Here is an 18,961-nt window from a genome sequence, read left to right as displayed (position 1 = left end):
GTGCCATGGGATCTTTTACATTTATTTGAACTGACAGACAGGGCCTCAGTTTAGCATCTCATCTAAAATACAGCACCGTTGACAATTCAGTACTCTCTCAACCTTGACTATGCACTTGAGCCCTAGAGTGGGCCTCGAGCTTCTGCCTCAGAGACAGAATGTTGCCACTAAGCCACGCTGACACCTGTAGCACTCCAAATGCTACCTGTAGCTGAAATTAGCTAATCCTTACACAGACAAGGGTCGAACTTTGACCTTCCTGGCCACCTAATAGAGTTGTTAGCAAAATTAAAGCCCGTGGGATTAAAGGGACAGTAGCAACGTGGATACAAAATTGGCTAAGGGACAGAAAGCAGAGAGTAGGGGTGAACAGCTGTTCTGGAGGCAAGTATGCAGTGGTGTTTCCCAGGGGTCGGGATTACAACCACTGCTCTTTTTAATATATATTAATGACCTGGACTTGGGTATAGAGGGTATAATTTCAAAGTTTCCAGATGACACGAAACTCAGAAATGTAGTAAACAATATGGAGGATAGTAACAGACTTCAGGAGGACATAGACAGACTGGTGAAATGGGCAGCCGCTTGGCAGATGAAATTTAACGCAGATAAGTGTGAAGTGATACATTTTAGTAAGAAAGAATGAGGAGAGGCAATATAAACTAAATGGTACAATTTTAAAGGAAGTGCAGGAACATAGAGACCTGGGGGTGTATGTACACAAATCTTTGAAGGTGGCAGAACAAGTTGAGAAGGCTGTTAAAGAAGCAGATGGGATCCTGGGCTTTATTAATAAAGGCATAGAGTACAAAAGCAAGGAAGTTATGCTAAACCTTATAAAACATTGGTTAGGCCTCAGCTGGCGCATTGTATTCAATTCTGGGCATCACACTTTAGGAAAGATGTCAAGGCCTTACTGAGGGTGCAGAAGAGATTTATTAGTGAGGGCTTTCAGTTATGTGTAGAAGCTGGGGCTGTTCTCCTTAGAGCAGAGAACGTTAAGGGGAGATTTGATAGAGGTTTTCAAAATCATGAATGGTTTTAATAGAATAAATAAGGAGAAACTGTTTCCAGTGGCAGAAGGGTTTGACTTACAGGGAGAGGTTAGACAGACTGGGACTTTTTTCCCTGGAGAGTAGGAGGTTAAGGGGTGATCTTATAGAAGTCTATAAAATAATGAGGGGCATAGATAAGGTCGATAGTCAAAATCTTTTCCCAAAGGTAGGGGAGTCTATAACGAGGGGGCACAGATTTAAGGTGAGAGGGGAGAGATACAAAAGGGTCCAGAGGGGCAATTTTTTCACTCAAAGGGTGGTGAGTGTCTGGAACGAGCTGCCAGAGGCAGTAGTAGAGGCGGGTACAATTTTGTCTTTTAAAAAGCATTTGGACAGTTACATGGGTAAGATGGGTATCGAGGGATATGGGCCAAGTGCAGGCAATTGGGACTAGCTTAGTGGTATAAACTGGGCGACATGGACATGTTGGGCCAAAGGGCCTGTTTCCATGTTGTAACTTCTATGATTCTATGAACCAGAGAACACAGATTTAAGGTGGTCGGCAAAAGATCCAGAGGCGACATGAGGCAACATTTTTTTACACAGCGAGTTGTAATGATCTGGAATGCACTGCCTGAAAGGGTGGTGGTAGCAGATTCAGTAGTAACTTTCAAAAGGGAATTGGATAAATACTTGGAGAAAAAATTTACAGGGCTATGGGGAAGAGCATGGGAATGAGACTAATTGGATAGCTCTTTCAAACAGCCGGCACAGACACGACGGGCCGAATAGCCTCCTCCTGTGCTGTACCTACTATGATACTATGGGCACTGCAGTTATCAACGGAGCCATCGGGATTCTTAAGTATTTGTTTCTTAACTTCTTTGCCCCTAATTTTAATCTTCTCTTTACCTCCTGTTTTATTTTCTGATATGGCTGATAAGCAGTAAATATGCTTTGCTGATAACATTGAGTGAATAAAAGGTCTAAGCACATCCATTCCTGTGTTGGAACATGCTACTGATGGATGTTCCATGTCACAGCAAATAGTATCTATAGGCTTCTATGAATAGGTCGGGGGGAGCGGGGAATGAAGTGATAACATATTCACTGGCTGGAGTCGAGTGGCACACGGTTATGTTTGTTGAGACATTCTCTGAAGTTTTGGTTCTTCTGTACATCAAGGAGGCAAAAAATTACATTCTGTAAAATGCTCATTAAAACTGGTACCTTACCTAAGTGGCCATTTTTCCTATGTAGGCAGTGCTGGCAGGCTTTTTTTTGTTTGTGGGGACATCACAACTGAGCCCCATGAGTTCAGCAGCAAATAACAAATGTTTTAGTGACTTTAATTATGAAATGGGGCTCCTTACTTCTTTTGACTTCTGAAGTAGTGTTTCAATAACTCATTATCACTCCCGAGGGTAGATTGCCTCTTTTCCCATATGTTACTGGTGTTCACGGTTCTCATTTTATGTTTCCTTTGATGTTTCTTTAATGTGAAATCAGCATTTTAACCTGGTCCTTGCCACTTCTAAGTAAGTTAGTGATGTATAATTGTGTCACGATACAAAGATAAATGATGCACTAGGCAATTCAATGCTTGTTAATGGCCCACGCTCACTCCGATTTTAAAAAAATTGAAGAGTTTATATATAGAATAATATACTGTTTGGTTCTCCATTCTCCTGTAGGCCTATTGCATATGTGCTCACGGCCAGCTCTCTGTTTTCCAAATCTGTATCCAATGAGCCTACTGGATAGCACACACAATAATTGTATCAATATAGGATGCAGTTAGGCATTGCTATCTTTATAGCCAGGACAAGTATAAAAATCCCTATTGTTAACCCCCTTTTTTTAAATCTGTTTTTCTCCAACCTCTCATTACCATTTTCTCCACTGCCTACCTGCACTTTTATATATGTACACACAGTCACTTTTAACTTGTTATAATCATTATACTACTATCTATGCCTCTATCGGTTGACATAAGTAAATAATACTTTTGCACACAGCTGCAAAGTTTGAGCAATAATGCAGATCGAAGTTTGCACACTCTAAGGGAGACAGTAAAACTCCATTATGGAAAATATTTGCAGACCTATTCATAGTGCTTTACAAAGTATAACAGCTCCACCTGCTGTAAGTGGCTACCATACTACAGGCTAGCCCCAGCCTATAGAAGGCTGCCCCATTTTCATGAACACTTTTTTAATTATCTTAATCGCATACCAGTTTAATGCCTGACAATCTGTCAGAGACTGTGGCAAATGGACACATTTTTCAATGTCCCCTCCCAGCAAAACAAATCAAATCTCTAGCATTCAGCGATGTACTTACTAATTAAAGAAAGAAAGAAGAACTTACATTTATATATCACCGTATCAGATCCTGAGGACATCCCAAACCACTTTAAAACCAATTAATTAAATTTTGAAGTGCAATCACTGTTATTTTTGGCAAATGAGGCAGCCAATTTGTGCACAGCAAAGTCCTACAAGTTGCAAATGAATGAATGGCTAGGTAATAAGTTTTTGGTAATGTTGGTTGAAGAAGGAATGTTGACCAGGACACAGGGAGAACTCCCTGCTGTTCGTCAAATAGTGCCTAGGAATCTTTTACAGTCACTGAAGCTGGCAGATGGGCCCTTGGTTTAACATCTCATCCAAAAGGCATGTCATCTGACAATGTAGCACCCCTCAGCAATGCACTGAAATGTCATCTAGATTATGTTCTCAAGTCTATAATGGGGCTTGAACCCATGACTTTCTGTCTCAGAGGCAAGAATGCTATCTTCTGTCTCAATTATTTTTGGGTATGCACCCAAGTCTTCTGCAGAGTGCCTACAGCAACTGCAAAAAGCAAAGAGTGCCTGTAGCAAGGGAAAGCTTGGAAAGCAGGAGATGCTGGCTACATTATAAACGATGACCATCTCATGACATTCTTAATAGACTGACACTCAGTAAAATAATTATTTACTCTTAATGAGTAACACTATAGAATTGTCTTTTTATTATGAACATATATATTTACTTTATGTGAAGCTTCACCATCAGATGATTATCTTCCTTGAGGGGAGACAAGCAGGTTCTCTTGGGATCAAGCTAGTGCCAAGTTTATGATAATCTGATACCTGAACCAGGCAGGTATGCAGTGCTCTCGAGCTGGGAGTACAGCCTTTTAGAGCTCAGCACTGGATACTCGTGTAAAAACAACTGAGTAGACATGATTACGTAGACATGCAAGCCCTAATACACAGAAAGTTCAAACACCCCTGTGCACAAAAATTATAAGACTCCATAGACAAAAAAAAACTGTCCATACGTAAAAAAAGCAGCACCATCCACGTACTAAAAGCTAGAACCCCCATACACAAAAAATTCAAGCCCTCTCAACCTTCCCACCGTCCACACTCCCAATCTTCTCCCGCTGTCCTTTCCCTCCCCAAAAGTTCAAAATGTAGGGAGTTACAGCTTTCTGGGCTGGAGGACTGATTCACACAAAATTCGGTTACCAGAGAGCTAACTGTAGGTCAATTTGACTTTAATATGAGAAGCAGGAGCTGAATGAAAGGAGCTCATAGGACGGATTTGGTCCACGGGCTGCATGTTCGACACTCCCACTGTTGGGCTCTGTTAAGGACTGACCAACCAGACTGGCTCGATGATGGGATCTAGAAGGATAGATCCCTAAATACTGGGATTCCTACCACTCGTTTCCAGATCATTCTACAAGCCAAGATCCCTTTAGGGTGGCCCTTGCTGGACAAACAAAAAGGAAGATTACCAATGCTCCGTGCTGGTACAATTTGGTGAGGCCCATTCCGCTGCCTTTGCACTGGTGGACTAGGCCTATTGGAATTATGGCGCCTTATGTCAGAAAAGAATGGAAATACCAAATCAATATCAGGTTGTTGCACATCATCACCTGCTCCTGAGGTAATTTATCAAGCAGTCCTATATTTACCAGTTATTTGAAACTATGATAAACACTGAAACAGATTGTTAGGGACAGCTTAGCGGGGAGTCCTTCGAAGCCTCACAGAGGAGGCTTTTCAGCCCTCTAATCCTCCCTATAACCTGCACAATGAAACATAAACAGAGGCAGTTCTGTCCTTTCAGACCTCGCTAAAGAGGCATAGAGTGGCCTCTATATTACAATAATGCTTTGAATTGTGACGCATGGGCTCCAAGCAGTGAACAACACGATCAGATGTAAGCCTGCTGGCCTACATTTAGACACTTGTAGCAGAGACCCAGTATTTCCTGGGCCTTCAAGTTTTCTATTGATGCTCAGAGTTCCCTCATCTGCCTTTTAAGCTTGTTGAGCCAGTTCAGCGCATCAGTTTGCTTAAATCATAATCCAATTGCAAGTCAGAACACGAACATGCTAATATGGGGGACTGGCTCAATGTCCTATTAGTTTAAGCTCAATGTCAGTAAATCTGCTCATTTCTTTACTGGGTGTCACTAGAAATAATTTATCTATTTATTTGCCTTCAGATTACAACACTGCATTTATATTGATCATTTATACATGCGCAATGGTCAAAAGCTTAGGGGGCCTACTGAAGATACATTGATTTTCTATTTGTGTCTGGTCCCTCAATGTTTTATTTATTTGAACTGACCCAACACTGTTGATACAGTACAGCACAAAACCCCAAAATACTCTATTTATGGTTTAATTGCAATGCTGCTGTGCTTGGGGATATATTAGCTGCACTTTATTTATCAACAAAGTGAATAAAAACTGGACCACATCAATTCAGAAAATAAACAGTTGATTTGTCACCTTTAACTTGATGATAGTAACAGGCAATTGGTAGTGATGAAAGGGCTGAAGGGTGGCTGGTTTATCAGTGTGCTGCTATTTGTTTTTTATTATTTTATATTTTTAGAATGTGGTTTGATTTTCATTGTTTCGAAGTCTCCCCATTGCATCTGCTGTTGCCCAACTGAGAGGGCGGGACAGGGCAGAAGGTCTTAATTGTATGATCAAGGAGGAACACAGCTGACATTATTAAAAGGAAGAGGAAGAGAGACAAAATAATGTTTAGGTCCATCGATTACTTTTAACTTTTAGCACCCATGAGAAATTTTTTTAAATTGAAATCTTGTTCTATTTTTGAATTTATGCAAATTTTTTACTGCAGGCCTCAGAGGATGAAGAGAAATGTCTCCTTAAAAGTAGTTCCCATAAGATTGTTTGCTGCATTGTATTAAGGAATCTGTCTGATCGCTTATTTGCTGTCTCTTTTTCTTCTTTTTTCCCCCAGGACTGCCCTTTTATAGTCTGTATGACCTACGCTTTCCACACACCTGACAAGCTGTGCTTTATTCTCGACCTGATGAATGGTAAGTCAAAATGCTCTAATCTTTGTGCACTCGGATGACACCGAGATTAGCTCCGCTCAATTACAGATCAGCTGGAGGCACAATAAGGCAGGAGAGATGAGCTTAAAACACATTGGTTGTATGGATGAGTCTATCTCTGCTTTTTTGTTTTGTTCCTCCTTTATATAATTCAGTGAACGTTAAAGCTCACCAACTTTTTATTAGTGGAGCTGTGTCTTATATGACAACCTATTTTGAGTGAATTTTGTGCTCACGGGTGATAAATGTAAATGTTGCAAAAAAGAACATTTTTTCACTTTTTGCATCGAATGTCATTATCAAGCACTCTCAGGTCAGATATGGCACAATTAGATGCAAAGTAAAGCTTCCTCTGCACTGTCCCATCAAACACAACCCAGGTTAGCAGAATAAATCTCCCTTTATGCTCCCCCACTAAGTACTCTAAGGTTAGAGTGTAACTGGCTATGCTACCTAATCCTTTCTATGTCAAGAACCTCACAACTCAGTGTTGTCACAATATTGCCATAACTTTTTAAAAGCGATTCAAACCCATTTTTAAGTCACTTCCTGAGAGATTGGCTCCTCAGCTCGTCTTCTGAACCTGAACAATGCATTTTTAGTCAAAAAGATAGCAACATTTTGCTTCCTGCTGGCTGACAAATTTATGAACGGTTTTAACAGTAAAAATGACCCCAGGTAGGATATGTTGTTGTGTACAGCATTCCGAATAATAAATACATGAGAAGGTAGGAATGAGAGGAAGTTGTTCAGCCCATTCAGTTCATACCTGACCCACTCAGACCATTTTCACAACCACTGGCAACACGACAATATCCCTCTACTACATGTTGAATTAGGAACTACCAATCTCCTTTTTAACATAAGAACATAAGAAATTGGAGCAGGAGTAGGCCAATCGGCCCCTCGAGCCTGCTCCGCCATTCAATAAGATCATGGCTGATCTGATCCCAACCACAAATCTAAAGAACACAAGAAGTCGGAGCAGGACCCGGCCACATAGCCCCTGGGCCCTCTCCGCCACCCACAGGGCATTGACCGATCCGAACTCAGCTTCATGTCCAATTTCCTGCCCGCTCCCCATAACCCCTAATTCCCTTTACTTCTAGGAAACTGTCTATTTCTGTTTTAAATTTATCTAATGATGTAGCTTCCACAGCTTCCTGGGGCAGCAAATTCCACAGACCTACCACCCTCTGAGTGAAGAAGTTTCTCCTCATCTCAGTTTTGAAAGAGCAGCCCCTTATTCTAAGATTATGCCCCCTAGTTCTAGTTTCACCCATCTTTGGGAACATCCTTACTGCATCCACCCAATCAAGACCCTTCACAATCTTATATGTTTCAATAAGATCGCCTCTCATTCTTCTGAACTCCAATGAGTAGAGTCCCAATCTACTCAACCTCTCCTCATATGTCCGCCCCCTCATCCCCGGGATTAACCGAGTGAACCTTCTTTGTACTGCCTCGAGAGCAAGTATGTCTTTTCTTAAGTATGGAGACCAAAACTGTATGCAGTATTCCAGGTGCGGTCTCACCAATACCTTATATAACTGCAGCAATACCTCCTTGTTTTTATATTCTATCCCCCTGCATACCAACTTTTTGATTTTCTTGCACTAGGACCCCCAGATCCCTTTGTACTGCAGTACTTTCCAGTCTCTCGCCATTAAGAAAATAACTTGCTCTCTGATTTTTCCTGCCAAAGTGCATAACCTCACATTTTCCAATATTATATTGCATCTGCCAAATCTCCGCCCACTCACCCAGCCTGTCTATATCCCCTTGCAGGTTTTTTATGTCCTCCTCACTCTCTACTTTCCCTCCCATCTTTGTATCATCTGCAAATTTTGATATGTTGCACTCGGTCCCCTCCTCCAAATCGTTAATATAGATTGTAAAGAGTTGGGGACCCAGCACCGACCCCTGTGGAACACCACTGGTTACTGGTTGCCAGTCCGAAAATGAACCATTTATCCCAACTCTCTGCTTCCTGTTCGATAACCAATCCTCCACCCATGCCAGAATATTACCCCCAATCCCGTGATTTTTTATCTTAAGTAATAATCTTTTATGTGGCACCTTGTCGAATGCCTTCTGGAAGTCTAAATACACTATGTCCACTGGTTCCCCTTTATCCACCCTATACGTTATATCCTCGAAGAACTCAAGCAAATTTGTCAGACATGACTTCCCCTTCATAAAGCCATGCTGACTTTGTCCTATTAAATTATGCTTATCTAAATGTTCCGTTACTGTCTCCTTAATAATAGACTCCAAAATTTTACCCACCACAGATGTTAAGCTAACTGGCCTATAATTTCCAGCCTTCTGCCTACTACCCTTTTTAAATAACGGTGTTACATTAGCAGTTTTCCAATCTGCCGGGACCTCTCCTGAGTCCAGGGAATTTTGGAAAACTATCACCAAAGCATCCACAATCCCTACTGCCACTTCCCTCAAGACCCTAGGATGGAAGCCATCAGGTCCAGGGGATTTATCCGCCTTTTTTGAATACTTCCTCATTCACTTGGTGCCAAGTATTCCAGAAGTTGATAGCTTACAATCGGCAAAGTTCACTTAACAAAGCTTAATGCACGCACACTATGTTCTTGTGTGCACTACTTTTAGACAATCATGAACCCAAAAAATAACACTCACACAGGAAGGTAATACATTAAGTGTCTGGACATGAACTTTGCGGATTGCAAGTTCTACCTAATATCTCTTAAATGTGAATTAGTTAATCATTTTCCACCTCAGTGTTTTGACTTCTTCTTCTTAAGATGCAGTCTCTTGCTGGGTTACAGTTCAACAGGTGTTGGTAGCCTTGCAGTGCTTTGTCCAAATAGCCATTCTTTAAGTATTGTAAACAATTTTACAACACCAAGTTATAGTCCAACAATTTTATTTTAAAATTCACAAGCTTTCGGAGGCTTCCTCCTTCCTCAGGTGAATGTCAAGAAATCCTCGAACCTCTCACATTTATAAATCACAGAACAATACCTGGTGATTACAGATAGTCTTTTCAACTGCCCGTTGCCAAGGCAACCAAAGTGTTCAGACAGATAGGTGTTACCTACAGGGCCACCGAATATACAAACGGCCAGAACAAAAAAAAACAGAGAGAGGCAGAAACATAGAAACATCCGGAAGGAAAAGACAGCAATTGACCCGTTATATTAAAAACAGAAAACTTTTGTTCGCTGGTGGGGTTACGTGTAGCGTGACATGAACCCAAGATCCCGGTTGAGGCCGTCCTCATGGGTGCGGAACTTGGCTATCAATTTCTGCTCGACGATTTTGCATTGTCGTGTGTCTCGAAGGCCGCCTTGGAGTACGCTTACCCGAAGGTCTTTCTTTAAGTAGACAGTGAATATCAATAGGGTATTCAATCACATAGGAATCACAGCTGAGCTGATCCTCTTGTGACATTACACATGCATGCTTTTCATCACGGATCACTGGATAGCAATGAGGCATGGGAACAATGGTTAATTTTTCTCCTCCCTAGCTCAAAGGCGATTAGGCTAATAGTAGTGTACCAAATGGTGTCCCTGCTGAAATCAGCTAATTCAGCAGAGAGCAGGGGTTGAATCTGGGACCTTCCTGGTCTTTGTGACTTATGTATTAACTCATTAAGCTATCAGACTCACTTAGTAATTAATTCTTGTTTAATGAAGCCTGCCATTAGTGTCAGCTTTTACATAGAATTACGTAGAAATTACAACATGGAAACAGACCATTCAACCCAACAGTCCATGTTGGTGTTTATCTTCCACATGAGCAGTAGTCCTAATCCCATGTGCCTGCCCCGTTTCCATTTCTCTTTTTTTCCCCCTTTCCTTCAACCACTTACCTAACACATTCTTAAATGTTGTCATGGGTAGTGAATTCTACAGCCACACAACCCTCATAAAAAAGTTTCTCCTCTCTATCCTGAATGTCTTACATTTAATCTTATATCTATGTCCCCTTTATGTAATCCCCTCAATCAATGAAAACTGTCTATCTACCCTGTCCAATCCCTTCATAATTTTAAAACACTATAAAATCATCCCGTAACCTCTTCTGAACAAATAAAAACAAGGGCAATTAGGGATGGGCAATAAATGCCGGCCTCGCCAGCGACACCCACATCCCATGAACAAATAAAAAAAAATGAGTTTGGCTCATTTGGTAGCATTCTCATCTCTGAGTTAGTTGATCATGAGTTAAAGATAGACTCCAGGACTTAAGAAATGTCATCTAAAATGACACCTTGGTTCAGTCATGAATGCTGCATTGCCAAAGGTGCTGTCCTTTAGATGAGACATGAAACCGAGGCCCTGTCAACTGTTCCAGTGATTCAGGTGGACATTAAAGATCCTGTGGTATTATTTGAAGAAGAGCAAACATTTTTCCCAGTGTCCTGCCCAACATTCCTCCTTCAATCAACATCATGAAAACAGATCAACTGGTCATTCATCTGCTGACATGTTTGCCTGCAAAACAACAGTCAGGGTCCTGAAAAACAATTTATTACATGTGAACCACTTCAGTAAGTGACAAGGCACTAAATAAATGCAATTTTTTCTTCTTTCTTCCTTTACCAGACCAGACTACAGCAGGTTACTTAGTTAACTAAATCATTGTGAAAGCAGCAGTAATGGAGCAAACTAGTCGAAGATACTGGATCATTGGTGTAGGCCTGACAGACTGCTGGGCGCACTGTATGTTTTAGTAGATCCAGAATCATGTTGCTGACTGCTTGTCCTATTTCTAGGTGGAGATTTGCATTATCATCTTTCACAGCACGGAGTGTTCTCAGAGAAGGAGATGAGGTTCTATGCTGCAGAGATTATGCTGGGCCTTGAACACATGCACAATCGATTTGTAGTGTACAGAGACCTGAAGGTAAAATGGAATTTCTACAAGCATAAATATTCTATTAAATTATATTTAACATAAAAACAGATAATACACAGCCGCTTGAGTCAGTTCCTGTACATTTTTGCTTGAAAAATAATAAATATTTTAAGGGCAATTTTTTTTTTTAAAACTGCAAATGCTAGAAATTTGAAACATAAACAGATGATGCTAGAAGTACACAGCAGGTCAGAAAGGACAGGCTATTGACATTTTGTGTGTGTAAATTTTTTATTAGAACCACAGACTGAAAGATAAACAGGAATTTTAGTATGGTTGAGAAACAATATACAGAAAAGGGGGAGAGGGAAAGAATCAACAGATATGTCAATCACATGAGGAAAGTAAACAGATGGAAAGACCTGCATATTGCTTAATAGAGGACTGTTAGGGGTAAATTTTAATGTCAAGCTGGGTGGAGGGGGGGGGGGATTTCCGGATGGGAAATCTGGAAGTATGGGTTTCCCAGACGTCCTTACGATTTTGATGTAAGGACGTCTTTCAATTTTTTTCAGTAGGTTTCCCGCCCGACAGCCAGCCAGATTGAGAGGCTGGCTGTCAGTCGGACGGGAGAGCAGCCAGGGAGCGGATGCCAACAGGTAAATCTTAGATCATGGGGTAGGCCAGTCATGGTGGCTAGGGTCGGAGATCGTTGGTGGGGGTGGGTGGGGCGGTGGTTGGCCGATCGCGTGTGTGAGATTGTGACGGGTAAGCTTGTTGGGCCTGGAGGAAACACTCCTGCTCCTCCTGGCCCACAAGCAGTGCAATAAAGGCACTTACCTGTTAATCTTTGCCTTCTCGCCTCCTCTTACATGGCATGAAGCAGAAGGCCCGGGAATCCCGGCCCCCGGGAGTTAAAAATAAAAATGCTGTTAAAATGACAGTCCGCAGCCTCCTTAAAAGATTTTACTGACCAAGCTGCCTCCTGAGAGTGGATTGGTCACCCGCCCCTCGACCCACCTCTGTTAAAACTGGAAGTGGGCGGGTTGGCGTCGGGTTTTACGTTTTTACAATTTTTTTACCTTCCCACCCGCCCCCAACCCTTTAGATGCTATAGAAAAAATCATCCGTGAGGTGACGCTGAAACATAAAAGGTATAAAAGAATGTGCAAAGAGAGGAGGGTGAAAAGACATGGGAGAGGTCCACAAACAAAAGGATGAGAAAATAAGCAAAACTAAAGAGGAAAAAAGGAAAAGCTACAAATGCAGCAGATCTGAAATCTAAACACAGAACACTTCCAGAACACAGTGGGTCCACTCGTCCCGAGAAGAGAAAGTAATCTGGTCAGCACCATGTGCTCAAACCCCTGGCAGCACTGTATTCTGATAAAGGGTCTCCACCACTTATATCAAAATGCCGATCCCTCCCCCTGGATACAGACAGGCCTCACACATTTCACAAGCACCCCCTGCTGTAAAGAAAATGAAAAATATACCAAAGATCTTGCAATCCAGCACAAAAGGACCCTGAGTTGCATATTTAAGCAGCCTTATGCCTGTATCAAGTGGGTAGGCTGCTCGCCTATTTACAGGCCCGCCTGAATCTGGCAGGCTTTGGGTGCCAGCGGAGCGGCTGAGGTTCACCTGCTGGCTGCCTGTTTTTCAGGCGCAAAAGGCCGTGAGTTGAATTTCTTCCCCGGTGTGTTTTATATGGTATAATATTCCTGTCTTCATAAAAAGTTGCATCCTCTGAATTACAATGACAGCAGTATAGGGGATTTGTTTTTGTATATATTAAAGCCTTACCTCTAAATGACTGCAGTTACAACTAGGTGTAATTACAAGTAACTACAATTACTTGTGATCCCACAGGGAGTACTTCAGCTGTGGCCTTAAATGGACAGGCCAGTAGTTAAACGTTATTACAACCATGCTGCAGATTACCTGTGATCAAACCCATGGGAGTTCTGCTAGTATATCATATATGCAAAAGCTTGCATCTACCATCACATCACATTACAGATGCAAAACAATCTTTTTTTAAAAAAGAGAAAACAAGTCAGTAGTTGGTCCGGAACATGAAATTTACAAGCGCTTCCAATCTGCAAGGTGGCGATACCAAGCAACAATTAAACATTAATTGACCTGAGGAAGTATTTACTGAACAACAGTTAGAATTTGTGGCCTCAAAGATACATAACTCCACCTTGGAAGCAGAATAATATTCTTCTCCTGGGTTGCTTGCTGCACTGTCCTGGAGATTAGTCTTTAATTCCTGGAGACTCCGGAGCAATCCTGGAGGGTTGGCAACCCTAGTTGGAAGGGATGGTTTGAAAACTTTTTTTCTCTACGGAGAACAGACAGAGCAACAAGCTTTCCTGCTTTAATTTGTCACAGGCCTCCGGAGCTCACTGAAAGTAAATAATCTGACAAAGTGCCATCCTATGATAACCACATGGAAAGGGGGGAGCGGAATGGCAGCTGAGGAGTCAGACACCCCAGTGCTTGTTAAATGATCAATTCATTTCATTCTGTTTTATCCCTGGGGTATGAAGAGGGAAGCTTGACATCAAGGCCTCTTTCAAAAAAGAACAGTTAGATATTTGAAAAGAATTATGATCAGCTTTTACATTTTTATGTTGTGACCTATGCTACTTAAAGCAGAAATTAACTGTTACAATAAATGGGCCCACATTTCTGAGATTTTGCGTTTACCTATTTTTATTGCTGTTGATTTTTAAAACATTTTTGTTTGAACAGTTGAGTCATGATATTATTGAGGCATTTGTTTGGAGGAAGTTACTGATCCTGACAGTGTGATGGGACAGCATAAATATCAGTAGAGATACAGTGAGTAACACATGGTGCTGACTGAGAGGAATTACTGAGGCAAGGAGAATAAGGCAGCTTGGCAGAAGACACCAGTACTTCAGCTAATGCCTTCCACAGCATGTCTATAGGCAGCATAGGTACCTCAAAGACCTCTCGGAGGAGCCCTGTGTTCAAAGAGTGTGATTGTCCAAGGCTGCCATTGAATATTTGTGCAATCTTCTTCGCGAAGATCTTCAGCCATATTCCACTGTTTGAATGGCTCTGTCTGCCGCTATGAAAGTGGCCACTGCCCTGCATTTTTTGGCACTCATTCCTTTCAAGGTGTCACAGAGGATCTGGGCCACATCAGCCAGGGAGTGGTCAGGCAGCCATTCAACAGGTCACGGACGTGCTCTTCAACAGAGCTGCAGAGTTCATGCATTTTAGCATCAGACCCAGGCAGCAAAGAAAGAGAGCCAGGGAGTTCTACCACATTGCTGGATTGATCAGGCGCAGGCTACCATAATTGGCACACATGTGGCATTGAAGGTGCCAGCAGAACAGCTGCTAACATTCGTTAAACAGGAAGAGGTTCCATTCACTAAATGTTCAGATTATCTACGATGTGAACCAGAAGATCCTGCATGTGAATACCAGATATGTATTCAGCTGCCACAATGCCTATATTTTACACCACTCAGCACTCCCTGATCTCTTCCATGACGACAACCATGTCCAAGGATGGCTACTACAGCTTTGACGCATGACTCCACTGAGGCAACCGAGAACATAGGCAGAGAATATATACAACCAGGCCCTTGCAGCAACAACAGTTGTGATGGAAAGGTCCATATGACGGTTGAAGAGCAGATTTCGCTGGCTGGTCAGATCCAGCAGAATCTTGCCGTACACTCCCCAAAGGGTCACAAGGATTGCCATAGCAGGCTGCGTGAAGGCCACCAATTCTGCTGTGGTGATAAGGAGCCAGTGCTGTCCGAGGAAAGGGAGCTGGAGGCCCCAGCAATTCAGGAGCATGAACAGTCGGAGGGTTCATCCCTGGCTGCAGCAAAGGGCATCCAAAATCCGATTGTGCAGGAGGTGGTCAACCATTCATTGGCTACAGTGGCATACCGCACCCACACCTTCTGTGTCAGTTGCCAAAAAAGTGATCTGCCTTGAAACCGCTGCTAACCTAAGCACATGACTATTGAGTAGCCCTCAATGCCCCAACAGGATTGTACCAATATTCATCAACTCAGTATAAATGTCCACACCAGCTGAATGTTCCCTTTCCTGAATATCTTTAATATCCATGAGTAATAAAATATGAGATCAGTGCAAAAGGTGCACTAATAAAAACATATTTTCAAGTTGAAACAAACATACATCATACTCCTTATTTACACCCTGATTCCCCTTGGTGATTAGGCATCACTTGCTGTCCCCTCATCTGATACAACTTCTAAACACCACCTCAGGGCCAGGCTGGCAGGAGATGGGTGGCTCCGCATGCTGAACCGAAGGGTCATGGGACTGAGGTGGCCCTCGACTCATGGCAGCTGGCTCCTGACAGGGAGCTGCTGCTGGCTGCATCTCTGAAGCCAGCTTCTGAACAGCCTCTCATCCGCAACCATCTGTATTATTTTTCTCTTGAAGGGGAACCACTGGTGTCCTGGCATGTACTACTGTGCTGAAAGACGGCTATATCAGGCACATAGACTTCAGCCACGTCCATGCCACTGGTTCTGGATCTTCATCCCCACTGATCAGCGTGATGACTGGTCTCATGACAGCAATGAGATCGTTGGAGCCCTGAGACACAACATTGGCAATAGTGTGGAAACCAGGATTCATGCTGCACTTCAATCTATCCCCTGTGGCTTGCAGAGATGCAGTCTGTGCTTCTATGCAGGTGGAGGCTCCGACTGGTTCCTGGCTGCCTCTGATCTGATGTCAATGCATTTACCACTTGCTGCATTGGTACCTGATAGGAAGACCAGGCTTCCGAGACGTTGCTGTATATTAGAGATTTGGACTCAACAGTCACACCTGACAATTGCCACACGTCCTGAGAGATTGTCCTCCGCCTGCACGTATGTATGATGTTCCTCAGACATTCTATGATGTTCCTTAAACATTCTGTTTTTGAGGTGAGTGCTTATGAGTTCTGGGTCTCATGGCTGTGAAGCCATTGTTGGCCTTCTCGGCCTCCACTGGGAAAAGAGCACATCCTCGCCCACCCCTCTATTTCCCCCATGCTGGATGATTCTGCAGGTGGAACTCCCTGAGCTGGTGCCTCGGAGAGATGAAGCAACTTCCGTGGGTGAGAAACCTGGGTGGTTTCGGAATGAGGTAGACGAGGTAGAATTATTATGCTGGCGCTGGCTCTGGCCTGGCCTGTTCTCTGCTTTCCTCCTCACTTCCGTTTCCTGCTCCGTTGCTGAGGATGGGTTTCGGTTCACCACCTCCTTTTCCTTAGAGTCCTCTTCTACCATTCGAAGCCTCCGGCGCTGAGCCTTTCAGGCATTATACGGCCACTTCTCCTGCAACAAGATAATTAAATGAGGGTTAAGCTTGCAGTTAAGGAGTGTGTGGCAAAAGTAATGAGGCAAGAGTGAGTTGAGTGAGGAGTGGATTTGAGTATGTCCGAATGGAGCGCAAGGTGTTTTAGGGTTGTGCAAGGCAGTTGTGTGTTAATGGAGGTATGTGGCCATTGTGCAGGATAGGCTGTTGTAGGCACTCTTAAGCAGAGTGGAGTGTGAAGGGTCAGTCGTGTGAGTGTTGCTTTAAGAGGATCGAGAGTGTGATGGTGCCCAGAGTGAGCAAAGAAGAAAGAGACAAAGGTCTTTGGACCATACCTTGCTTGCCCTGGTCAATCTATTGAACTTCTTCAATGTGAAGGAGTTAGCATTGAGCACTAGGACCACTCCCTCTAGGTGGCAAAGCTGACACTGCTGGATGGCTTGCTGCCTGGCGCACCCAGGAGTCTATCCCTCATGTCTTCCATCTCTTCCAGGAGAGCTGGCAGGTCTTCATTCAACGTTCACAACCCTTCGGCGAGATGCTGCCCTGTTGCTGGCCTGTGACTGTTCTTGGTTCTGGCAAAAGGCACCAGGAGGGTAGGAGATGCCTTTAGTGGAAAAAATGCAAATGGGTAGAGTAAAGAACCTCCGCAGCCTCTCCTTGCTGATCCCAAATGCTCTAATGAAGACTATAGACTTCACAGAGGCTGCGCTACTTCTGCACTGAAGTTTACTGGGGCCTAAGCTGCTCGCTGCACTTTTAGAACGGAATTACCCAGAACGTAGCCATTTTATATGCAAATTAACTTTCCCAGGAAACTTGCTTGCAACTGTTTTTGGTAGTGAACAGCGTAATTTAATGGTGCAATGGACATCAACGAAATCCAGGGTGTAGTGTAAAAGAAGAAATGAATGAGACCATTATTAAGCACAGATACCCTCACCAGTCCCCTCAAGGGTACATCTCCTCTCCTACCATTCCACTGTTCCATGTTACATTTTTTGCAATGTTTAAGTGACAAGTGAAAAGGCTGCTGCATTGCCAACTGCTGATAGCACGTTCACAAGGGAATGCCTGCATACACCGGGTGAAAAGGCATTGCGAGTTAGTCCGTAGTGTGAAATATTTATGTTCTTTGCAAAGGAGAAGCTTGCGCACAACCAGAGGCAAAGGACTTCCACAGGTGGAGGAAAGACGAACATCAGGCCCCTGAGTAGGGATAAGGAGGAAGATCTGTAACTCCTGGGCAGACACATCAGGGAGCTTGTGGGCGACGGAGAAGTTGGAGGAAAGCTGTCAGGTTCTGGTTGGTAATGAGATGGAGTGCTTATAGTACTGTGAGTTTTTTCTATCCTCAGACATTCTGATTATTTGAAAGGCTTCCTATTATTGATTAGTCATACTTTCTAATTCACAACTCAGAGTGCACCCTCCTGAAATGAATGTCCTTTTCTGTCCCTCACAGGTGCTGAACACTTAACAGACAGAATCATCTGGCATCTCCAGAGGGCCATGGCTCCACCTGATTCACCCACTCCAACATGGCACCTTACTTATTCAAGCACCAGCCCAGATACACCCACTTGGGAGAAGGACACATAACAAAGTGATTTGCAGAGAACCAGTGAACATGCAGAGCTAGTAGGGCATGATTAGGAAACAGCCATTTCTCACCAGAGGGGCAGAAACAATTGCCCTCGACCAATGGTCGGAAAGACCAGGATCTCAAGGGCTCAGTCTTTAAAAGGTCTCATGAACTGCGTCAGCGTGTACCCATGGCTCAGTTGGTAGTGCACTCCAGAGACTTGAGCACAAAATCTAGGCTGACCCTTCAATGCAGTATTGAGGGACTACTGCACTGTTGGAAATGCCGTCTTTCATATGGGATCTACCCTCTCAGGTGGACGTAAAAGATCTCATGGCACTATTTCAGAGAAGGGGAGTTCTCCCCGGTGTCCTGGCCAATATTTATCCCTCAACCAACACCACTAAAACAGTGTATCTGGTCATTATCACATTGCTGTTTGTGGGACCTTGCTGTGTGCAAGATGGCTGTTGCGTTTCCTACATTACAACATTACTACACTTCAAAAACGACTTCATTAGCTGTGAAGCATTTTGGGAAGTCCTGAAAGGTACTATTTAAATGCAAGTTCTTTCTTTCTTTATGTACAGGCAGTGCAGACAGTCCGTTCTCCTGTGTTGTAGATGATGCTAAAGTTGGAGCAGTCCACAAACCACATCTGCCACACCATGAAGGAGGTATGGCATGAAGTGAGGATTACTCTGGTGACTGTGGCAGTCCAGGAGATCAATGTCAGGAAGAGGACGTAAGGGCTTCAGGAGCAGCAGCAGTGACTGCTTCCATAGATACCCCGAACAGCACCCTAGCTCAGGGTTCTCAGGACT

At 43.3% G+C, this 18,961-nt stretch overlaps 1 protein-coding gene across 1 annotated transcript in view; it reads left to right on the top strand.

Annotated features, from left to right (window-relative positions):
• grk3 (G protein-coupled receptor kinase 3) overlaps positions 1-18,961 on the top strand; it is a 244,025-nt gene that overhangs the window by 182,910 nt on the left and 42,154 nt on the right. The window contains exons 10-11 of the mRNA XM_068005936.1: positions 6,277-6,355; positions 11,136-11,266. Of these exons, the coding sequence (XP_067862037.1) occupies positions 6,277-6,355; positions 11,136-11,266 (210 nt within the window). The remainder of the gene's footprint in view (positions 1-6,276; positions 6,356-11,135; positions 11,267-18,961) is intronic.

Source organism: Heptranchias perlo, chromosome 25, assembly GCF_035084215.1.
Source record: "Heptranchias perlo isolate sHepPer1 chromosome 25, sHepPer1.hap1, whole genome shotgun sequence".
Taxonomy (NCBI): domain Eukaryota; kingdom Metazoa; phylum Chordata; class Chondrichthyes; order Hexanchiformes; family Hexanchidae; genus Heptranchias; species Heptranchias perlo.
This window is presented reverse-complemented; position numbering and strand designations above follow the sequence as displayed.